The sequence below is a fragment of the Limanda limanda genome, chromosome 4 (assembly GCF_963576545.1).
Source record: "Limanda limanda chromosome 4, fLimLim1.1, whole genome shotgun sequence".
In the NCBI taxonomy this organism is placed as follows: Eukaryota; Metazoa; Chordata; class Actinopteri; order Pleuronectiformes; family Pleuronectidae; genus Limanda; species Limanda limanda.
The window spans coordinates 10,804,443-10,814,997 of NC_083639.1; the positions used below are offsets into that span (position 1 = coordinate 10,804,443).

Below are 10,555 nucleotides of genomic sequence, written 5' to 3' on the forward strand. Positions count from 1 at the left end.
CTCTCCATGTAAGATCAACCTGTGGTGGTATTTTATAGAGATCATTCATCAAACCATTATTTACGTGTTGCATTCTTCAGCCTCTCCCTCAGCTCCATTTGCTCATTACAGTATATACAGAAAGTGAAGAGGACATGACACTTTGAATATCGAAAAATAAATAACTAGAATAAATTATTGTAAAATCATTTCATTGCTTAATATATCTTTGGAAAAAAATAAAATATATCACAAAGTCTTTATCTACAGAAAGTGCTACTGCAAATAAAGTTATTGTTAATTATTGAGGATCATTCTCTCTGCTCCCTTTAGCTCCACACCGGACTAAATCAAAACAGAACAACTCTTATATGTGATGCTGATAGTAGAAAATTAGAACGCCTTAGGGTGGAACCTTATCCGTCCACATATCTCAGCAATGAAAGAATGAACGGATTAATGTCAAAATATCACTTTTCAGTAGTGTGTAATTTTTGGCAAACATAAGTAAAGTGATCATCTTTTGGTTACAAATAATTACATTTTCCTGAACAGCCAGTATTCCACCCACTGATGGATAAACAAGGTTGCACTTGTACAAAAGGATGCGGATAAAAAAAAGAAAGACATGTTGTAAGGTCAATATATAGGTTTTGTTTGGGGAAAATTATTGCTTGAAAGAAAATGCTCCACCATGCCACACTTAAAAGGCACACACACACACACACACACACACACACACACACACACACACACACACATACACACACTCACACACACAAACATGTTGGCGTCACACATGCTGCATTTGCATTCACAACCTTGTATGAGGTAAAGAAATAAGCCACTTTACTAAAACATGGCAAACATTTGGCTCGACAACCTCCATCCTACACAATCATGGTCCATAAATGGACCTAAAAAAAAAACACATTATTATTATTGATGCCACTGCTTCAACTGAAGTGGTTCTTCTAACATTTACAGATTTCAGTTTACACCATCACACAATACTGACAACAGAGTTTTACGCCCCTAAATGAGGGTTTGTCTACTGAACCTGCAATGTATTCGTAAAATCTACTAAATATCTAACCGTATCACTAATTAAAAAAAATTAAGAACACACTCATGTCACATGAAATAAATAGGATAGTAGATTTAAGAAATGGTGACTAGTAGACCTACTACATTATTAAAAAGAACCTGTTTTGTATTCGATGGAGCATTTGCACTCTGTTATGAAGCCCAGCTAAATGTACAGTCGAGAGGAGGAACCTGGGTGTTTCTGATGAACAGGTCGAATAATGGGAAGAGGTTGAGGTGTGTGCATGTGTGTGTGTGTGTGGGTGAGTGCCTGCAGGCTCTTATATCTTTGTGAGGACCAAAAATTAAAATACTCATCATAATACGCATCACAGCCAGTTTATTAGCAACACCTAAATAAAACTAACTCAGTATTTGGTCTGTTCCCATCACATAAATAGGGTAGACAAAATATAATAACATTTCTCTCAATGCAGCTCAACAGCATCACAAACTACATCCTCTATATATATATTTGAACAAAAACTGGACATTAGAAACTTCCTCAAGGTATGATCAGGGCTATTGTAGTGGATTTTTGTTTTGTTAGACTGGATCTGTTTTAGCTTGGTATATACTCAGTCCTCAGAAAAGCTAAAAGAATGTGAATGTCTCTCTGGACACAAGTCTAATGCACCCGTTTCTTTGAGTGTTTGTTGTCTGTGTAGCAGGCAGCTGGTACGAATCATTGAGACCTGCTTCTCTAAGCAGTGAAGGGGCCGACGGTCAATGCAGCCAAATCGCAGCAGCATCCTGATGTCAAGAACTACAGTCAAACGACACAGTCAAGCCTGTCGGGACTCTGGACATCCTTTACTCATCTATGAACGTGATCCCTTCAATCCTGCAGTGGGAAAATACAGACAAATACAACAGGTAAGAGAAGAAAGAGGGCAGTTTTGATGGAATTTGCAACTACAAATCAATCTGGAGAATAGACTTAATGAAGAGATCAACAACGATTCCCCATTTTCTCCAAATATTCAGAAATAAAGCCTAAATATCCTGCAGACTAACGCTACCGTCTTGTGCATTTAGAGTCAGAGACTGTGGGATCAGGGATGGAGCAGCTGAAGCATACATACATTCGCTCGATCAGTCTCAGCTGTCAACCATTACGCTTCACCCTAAAACTAAACGTCCTTTAATAGAAACACTTGGACATCAGTGTGATAACAACTACCTAAAATGGTAGAAACCATCTTTGAGAAAAATCTATTTAATGTGCTAGTTTGCGCGATGTCCCATCCACTAATGCTGAGGAGGCAGGTTTATACAGCCAGCTTGTGACACTTTGGCTTGACGTTTGGGGAGCCGTCATGTCGTCCATCTTTAAATAAAGTCTATGCACTGCAACAACTGGAAACACAACATGATCCAAAGCAAGGGTGACGAGGAGAGAGAGAGAGAGAGAGAGAGAGAGAGATAGAGAGAGAGAGAGAGAGAGAGAGAGAGAGAGAGAGAGAGAGAGAGGGGCGTGGCCTTGCCTTCTTAGCAGCCACGGGACGAGGATTGGAGTTGAGGGATTTCCACACGGTGGTTTTAGACATTTCGTCGGATATATTAATATCAGAGGGGTCACACCTGAGGAGCGGGGAGATGGACGGAAAGATCAGAGAGCAGAGAGGGGAGAAAGGAGGGTGAGGCAGGGTTTAGGGAGAGCTCTCAGGGTGTTAGTAATCACAGGGTGAACAGACCACACACCAAATATAGAGGAAGGTGAAGGAAACATTTCTCTATTCCTACCATCATCTGGTGCAAGCGCTGTCCATTTCATTCTGTGTAGGTGTGCATGCACTGTGTGTGTGTACTCACCTGGGGTCATGTGCTTTTATGGTCTGGTCAGACTTGCTGCTCTCCAGCGGAATCTGAACTGTAGCTGCATCTTCCGGGTTTGTAGTGAGCATCACCTGCGATTCCTGAAAGACACACATCCATTGAAAACATGAAGTCAATATGTGCATATTCGTATGTCAGGACTTTGAAACGATTTCCACTACCTCGTCTTTCTTTTTGGAGGCATCGTCAAGATTCTTTTTCTTCGATTCAGGCATTATATCATCCAGGTAACTCAGCTCTCGCTTAGAGAAGCACAAGTCCAGCAGTTTGCGCACAAAAACCAGCGCCAGCACCTGGAGGAGAAGCAACGTAATTTAAATGTAAGAGATGGGGAGGGAGCAGAGAATTGAAACAGGATGTTGGTGCTGGTCAGCTCACCATCATGGGGAAGACGATAGCAGCCGGCGAAGTCTTGATGAACCACAGCAGCGCCAGACAGGTGAGCTGGGTGATCGTGAACAGGTGAACCTTCCTCAGGGGGACGTGGCGCAGGTAGATGAAGTCTGGCTGGTGCTTCGCTGGCATGCCGAACAGCTTCAGGCGGTCGAAGAGCTGAGAGGTAAAGAAGGCGAAGGCAGGTGGATGGGGAGTTGGAGAGAGGGAGAGGGTAAGGAGAGAAATTTATTAATAAGAACAGAGTCAGCAGAGAGGAAGATGGTGAATATGGCAAGAAAAAGGAAGTGATTATGAATGACAGATTAATTTAAATAGTTTGGACAATTAACTGTAAGGCCTCATTGAATTGGAACAGAATTAATGAGATAAAAAACAGGGCTTAACAGAGACAGACAAAGTAGTAAGAAGCTGGGATAGAGAGAACGGCTCAGAACATTTTGGGTTTGAATAATCCAAGCTGAAGTGATAGGTATAAATAGAAATATAATAAAAGTTTATAATATACATGCACACATCCCCACTTCTATGCCAAATGTAAACATGATGTACATCTCAAATTTCATTTTACCTGGATGCCATTTAATGAAGAGGCTCCCATGTAGAGGAAAACTCCGTACAACACTGGCATAGGAATGAACTGAAAAAAAGAGCAAAACGCATCGATAGACTTCATCACCATTTCATGCTCTCTTAATGTCCCAGCCAGAGGGGGGCAGCATTGCACAGCTTGTCTGGACTTACCTGCAGGGCTCCGGTAAAGAATACAGAGCAGCCCATGAGCAGGAAGATGAAGAGGCCGGTGAGTCTCTGCTCTCGAATGCCCAGGAAGCGAGGCTGCTCCCCGGGAGCCGAGCTCTCCGACTCCAGCTTCAGGCTGTTGACATGAGAAATGGACAGGACGGTGGCCGCTACGAACCAGGGCAAGCCCATGATGGAGCACACCGCCAGCATCACCCCCACAATCAGCAGGTCCAGGTGGTACCCACAGCCCTTCTACAAAACACAAGGACAGGTGCAGGTTCACAGAGCAGCTACACTCAATCTAGAAATAAAAGCCGCAGAATATACAATTTCAAAAGGTTCCTTGCCAGTAGTTTGTGCTCTTTGCGGTTGATGATGACAGCAGTGATCTGCTGGTCCATGAAGATGAGGATGGTGCAAAGAAGAGCAGGGACGAAAGCAGCCAAGATAGTCCACCATGGGTTACGTCCTATTGGATTAATCAGCCAACCTCGATCATCTCTGGTGGGCTTGAGGGACACATCACAGAGGAGTCAGGCCATGACTCCACCGAGGATTTACATTACATAAACGTTCATCCTAAGTTTTTCTGTATACCTGGAATTTGCTGGGCACCTTCAACTTCTGGGACGGTATTCCAACGAAATAGTCAAGCAGAACCATGAAGACAATGGTGAGGAACACTGCAAAGTCACTGATCATAGACCGCACCTGGGCACAGGTAATAACAACAATCACAAATCAATGGTGGATAATGTGGCATGTCAGTATTTGTAGAGATCAGAAAGAGTTTGATTACCCTGGTGGGGAAATAACGACTTGTCTTGAATTGTTTGAGAAAGGCGGACATGAGGAAGGTTAAGAAGAACAAAATGGTGGACCAGAAGAGAACATCTGGGGTGTAGGGGCCATGGTGGCCACACGCTGTCCCAACAAAGTGACCCTGCAGATTTTTACACTCCTGTAGGGATTCACAAAGATTATTTTAGAAGAAAGATGCATTACATGAATAAAAAGAAAATAGATTGTTTCATCTTAATGATAAGGCATGTCTATAAATAGTGCAAAACACATAATGGAAGCTGCTCAAGGGAGGGCTGGGGGTCAGTTAAATGTTAACTATCTGGTGAATGCTAGCATGTGAAAGTTATACTGACATTAGGTGTCCTAAGGAGCGTGTTTGTTTCCACATAGTTAGGTTACCGTGACAGTGAGGTTGGTCCAAGGTACAGCAGACGATGTGATGTTTTTCTCACTCCACATCTGTAATGTTTTATTACTGGGATTATCAGGTTCGGCACACCTACAGCTACAGAGACAGAGACACACACAGAGAGAATTCAGTGTATGGTTAATGGTTTTATCCCTTAAATTAGGCCAGACATAATGGGGAACACCATGCTAAGATATTAACTTAGAAGAAAGGACAGAGACAGAAAAAAACAATGAAACAATGCAGTATATATTTTTCAGCGTCACCTTTGAACATCTTTGAATCATAATATATATGAAATGTTCAAGAAGCCAAAATCTAGAGGTCAAAAACATGTTCTGTTAGGCCACTTTGACTTTTGACCACCGAAATCAAACCAATCGTTGATGAGTTGAGTCCATGTGAATGTTTGTGCCAAATTTGAAGAGGTCGAGTTCTTCCTGAGATGTTGAGCTCACAAGATCAAAAACATGTTTGTAAGGTCACAGCATCTTTGCTGTTGGCTGCCAAATTTAAAAAAAATCATAATTGAGTCCCAGTTAATGTTTGTACCAAATTAAAAGGATTTTGTTCCTTAGATATCATGTTCACACGGCAACGTATGTGTTTTGTGATGTCGCAACAATCTAGACCTTTGACCTATGACCACCAAAATATAATCAGGATCCTCAAGAAGTTTGTGAGATATCCTGTCTGTTTCACAGAGCGTACAAAACTCCCATGTTAACATACAGGGGGGAGCAGGAGGGAACCAGCCGAGCAAACATGAATTTACTCACTATGCCAGTGTGAGTTTGTCCAGTTCGCTGTGTGTGTTGAATGGGTAGATTTCTCTCAGGTGGAATAGCTTCTCCAAGGCTTCATAGATGAAGATGAGGCAGATGAGGGCGGCGAAGGCCTCCTCTGTGAACCGAGTGATGTAGCACACCAGAGAGCTAGCATCCGTGGCAACCAACGTCAAGCACATCAGGGCCGTCCACAGGCCGATGCAGGCCCTCAGTGACAGATAGGACAGATTGTAGTCCCTGAATTGACGACACAGGATGAGACAATATATAACAGTTAAGCAGAATATATCTCAGGGTGGTGATTAAAAAGGTTGTCGCAATCGTGAACGTACTTGCAGAACTTGTAGAGGATTTTCTCAAACACAAGTACCGGACCTGTGCTGCCCAGAATGGTGAGAGGCTGACCAGAAAACACTGAGTAGGCCACTCCAGTCATAGATGCACCAAGTAAGGATTCTATTGCACTCTATAAGAGGAATAATGGAAATACAGTAAGTGTGTCCTGTTTGCTCTACAGGATTAAATAGCAAACAATGTATATGGTGTTTTCATGATGCTCATATCACACTACAGAATGTGAGTGCAGTATTCCACAGTGATTGTGCTCTTACAATGCGTCCCTCTGTCGCCTCCCCCAACAGTCCTCCAAAGGTGATAACAGGAGACATGCAGGCACAGTAGAGGAAGAGGAAAGAGGCCACACACTGGAGGTTCAGTCCATCCTTATAGTCGCTCAGGTAGAAAGGAACTTTTCTCTTGATGTCCAGGATCAGACCGCCAAACAACCTGGCCACAACACACAAGGAACGAAGAGGGACAGGGAAGATTAGACAATGAGCAACACAGAGACTCAACTCAGTATGTCTAAAAGCATTCCCCTTGCTTCATTGTAACAACAGTCTCTAATTACTTCCCACAAAACTGCAATCTATCCTTTTTCTTAAGATACAACCCATTCACACTGTGAGCACGTTTTGGAACTTTGTGTGGTTTTGACACTTGAAATCCTTATTGGAAGTTATCATCTACTCCGTATGCAAAGCTAAGTTCAAAGCGTCCAGGCTCTAGCTTTAGCTCTAGCTTTCATTAGATTATAAAAAAAATAGACTAGGAAATTAATCCAACTTCTGAAAGCAACACTATACAATATTTTTATACCTCAAAAGCTTCAAAATAAGTTTATGGTAAACTGACTTAAAATGGAAAGAGTGGTGCCTCTCTTTCACTCCCACTCATCGCCCTATGTAACTTGTGAGTGGGTAAGATGAATATCCGACAGTCCCAGTCTAAATTGGCAGAACTATTTGATCAGTTAAAAAGACTTAGAAGTCATTCAAAATAAGCTTTCTATCTCTAATATTCAGTGAGCAAATTTCAGAAAATAAGCAAATAAAGATTCTAAACAGATTTCTGTGCATTTGTTACAGCAACAGCTCATCTGGTCCAGGAAGCCGAGGATCATGGGCACTATCCACCATTAGGTTGTGCTTCAGTTCAGTAAGTGAGACAACACGCAGACAGAGTTCCACGCAACGCACAGACAGGCTTTGTTTATTCTCTACATGAAAACCTCTTGATCACTCAGACACTGAACCCAACAGAATGAATCACCATGTATGCCTGCAGAGGGCGCTGTTGCTCAGTTAAACCTACATAGTGTTGCTTTAAGTTTATCAAGAAGTTAAACAACAAAATAATCTTTAGAGAATTAATTTTTTGTTTTTGTTGGTTATGTTGACTTTTTAAGATTACTGTTGCATTAAGGGGATAATGAAAGGGACTGCACAGTAAATGTCCCTCCACATTAGGTGTGTCCCCTAATAATACTAACTGTATTAACTGCTCCTCTGTGTGGGTGTGTTTGATTGACATCTCCCTTACTCTCATTTGGTACCTGTTTTATGATCTCATTTAATTCCTGGTATTTCTACACCTCCTTCAACCTGATTGCAGGTGTAATTTGCCAAAATACATAAAACACATGCACATACTAACAGGGTCGCTAAAAAGTAAAGGCTCTTATATACTACTACGTGTCCGTTTCTCGGAGAGGTCTCAGCGGGGGACAAAGAGTCTTTTTGATTTTTACTTCTCCGTCAGTCTACGTCGGAAAAAATTCACCGCCAAACCCATAGGTGGCGCAACGGAAGACGAGCTCAGAGAAGCCTACCCCATTTGGGAAGAAGAAGTCCACGTGTCTCTGTTGACATGTTAGCTTGCGTCCCACACACTGAACCATGGCAACTAACAGAACTAAATAAAGTGACACCCAGCGGGTCAAAATGCTGGTGTAATCGTTTCTTAGCGCAGCGGTTCTCCGGTCTTGTTTCCGAACTGTGTTGCTGATTCCACAGCTTGAATCTGCTTGAGGCTACATGTAGCTAGAAGCTACACGGACCTAGCTCCCCCCCAGCTTCCACACACAGTCAGCAGGGACTCCCGGCACTAACTACTACTACCCAGTGCTTGCTTCTAACCTGACGGTATTATAGAAACAGTGTCATGATAGAAGTGGAATTAAAGTCGTGACGGCGGGTTCTTGCTCTGTTACCACCGCAGTTAGCATCGTGGCTAGCCTAGCCCGCTAGCCTAGCCTGCTAGCGCCGTTTTGAAAGCTCGTTATAACCGTATGTGACCGTGCACACATGCCGTCAGTGCTCTAACGAGCCACCGTCAGCCGGACAACTCCGCTGGCTTAACACACACGTCACATTAATCGTAGAATCATAGTTGTGTTCGTGTTTGTTGCTACAAGTAAACAGGAAGTTTGAGGTCCGGAAATACGGAAATGACGTCATACGGAAATGATGTCGTTCGCGGACCAATCACAGCCAAGAGCGGTCCGTCGGGTCTCCAACATGAAGACGGATAGTTAGAAAAATCGGACGTGTACGAAAAGCTGTCCGAAGCCCTCGGAGATGGCGTTTCACGACGGATAGGGCGGTCTTATCTGTCCGTAATAGAAACAACGGAGAGGCATAAATTGGCCTTAACTTAACAGGATGAAACGACCTGTTTCACTGTTGTCTTTGGCTGAGAGTTTCAAAACTGTTGACCACTGAGGGTCAGCATGAACTGAAGATTTTTCTGAGGGTTTTACAGAAACCTACTCTTTTAGAAATCTTTAAGAACTGAAAAAAAAATTCCGAGCTGTCCCACTTGTGTGCTGTGGTGGTTGTCACTTGCTTGTCCCAGCTTATCTCTTGACAAATCCACATTTAGTTTTTATGGCCCTGAGCAACTGGCAGATGTGTTGTGTGCTAATATCGGCCTGACACTGCAACACATCCCTTCAGAAGCCCCAAGCCTCCTCAAAGTTTTTACACTGGCTCTTTTTATGATGCATATCCTGATATTTTATAACCAATTGTGGAATTTTGCATTCTCAAATCGGCTGAACCACTCAAGCCAAAACCCTGTGCAGTAAACCCAAATGTCAGTTTACCTTCCAGTTCTCTGCAGCTCTGGCCCATGCTGCTCAGCATGTAGTTCTTCATCCACCGGGCAGGCTGTACCGTTAGGGACTCCTGGCATCTTTCTCTTCTCCTGCAGACACAAAGTCCAGCACAGTCCAGGAGCAGACACAAATCAGACACTTTACCTGTTGGCCTTCACTGCTAATCAAAGTTGTAGCAAGACCTGAAAAGCGAATCTCTGTGACATCGTAGCTGCATACCTGAGAGGGGACATTCTTAGGCGGCTCGATGCGGATAGAGGGGTCCCACTCTCCTGGCGGCAGGACAGTCGCCATGTCCAGGAATTCATCTATCCCAGCAAGCAGGTCATCTCTGTTCTTCGCCTTGTACGCTACATCATGGAAGATCTGAAGCAGAGAGAAGTGAAGGACAAAGGAGACATAAGTCCCCCTTTGCACGACAGATGTTGATAATCAATTTTTACTCTGGAGGTTTCTGAAGCTACATCTTATTTGGCAGAGCTCTGACCTCGTCTGTCATGATGGTCGCCATTGAGCGTCCAATTTGATGGTATTGCTGAGCCTTTCCATCCGGGCCCAGAAGAATGAAGAGGAACCTGTTTTTTGTCAGCAGAAAATAACCAGTATGTAAATGGTTTCTGGATGATTGAATTTACATAATAAGAACTTTCAGGTTTATTGCTTTCTACCTGGTAGGTATGGGCACCTCAGTGAGGCCGGTGAGCAGCACAGCAGGAGAGAGGCGGACAAAGGCCACGAAGGGCCTCTCGAGGAAGTCCAGCTCTCCCACGAGCACATTGGAGGCCTCTGCCCCCTCTGGGATCTTCTTCATGAAGTGCAGGTCCACCTGGTAATGAGACAAGGCAGAAATTACCATTGAGTAAGATTAGAAAAACTGTCACTCACTGAATTCCTAAGTCTTCAGTCTAGGTAAAAGTCTCCCACTTCAGGTGCAGCCTAATGCCAGAGAATCTTGCTTTTCAGTGTCGGGTATATAACTGCACATAGATGCGCACGTATTCCCAGGTGGAAGTTAACATTTGGCTTAAATAGAAGCTTTCATCTGTGGTCCGAGGT

General features: G+C 43.3%; 1 protein-coding gene across 1 annotated transcript in view; it reads right to left on the minus strand.

Moving 5' to 3' along the window:
- The window catches only part of slc4a8 (solute carrier family 4 member 8), a 27,330-nt gene that overhangs the window by 9,809 nt on the left and 6,966 nt on the right, over window positions 1–10,555 (minus strand). The window contains exons 7-23 of the mRNA XM_061069236.1: window positions 10,168–10,325; window positions 9,987–10,074; window positions 9,719–9,865; window positions 9,488–9,588; window positions 6,654–6,828; window positions 6,375–6,508; window positions 6,034–6,279; window positions 5,245–5,350; window positions 4,841–5,002; window positions 4,639–4,752; window positions 4,389–4,550; window positions 4,042–4,293; window positions 3,869–3,937; window positions 3,283–3,456; window positions 3,066–3,197; window positions 2,881–2,984; window positions 2,548–2,649 (exon numbers count right to left, since the gene is read on the minus strand). Coding sequence (XP_060925219.1) covers window positions 2,548–2,649; window positions 2,881–2,984; window positions 3,066–3,197; window positions 3,283–3,456; window positions 3,869–3,937; window positions 4,042–4,293; window positions 4,389–4,550; window positions 4,639–4,752; window positions 4,841–5,002; window positions 5,245–5,350; window positions 6,034–6,279; window positions 6,375–6,508; window positions 6,654–6,828; window positions 9,488–9,588; window positions 9,719–9,865; window positions 9,987–10,074; window positions 10,168–10,325 — 2,426 coding nt within the window. The remainder of the gene's footprint in view (window positions 1–2,547; window positions 2,650–2,880; window positions 2,985–3,065; window positions 3,198–3,282; window positions 3,457–3,868; window positions 3,938–4,041; window positions 4,294–4,388; window positions 4,551–4,638; window positions 4,753–4,840; window positions 5,003–5,244; window positions 5,351–6,033; window positions 6,280–6,374; window positions 6,509–6,653; window positions 6,829–9,487; window positions 9,589–9,718; window positions 9,866–9,986; window positions 10,075–10,167; window positions 10,326–10,555) is intronic.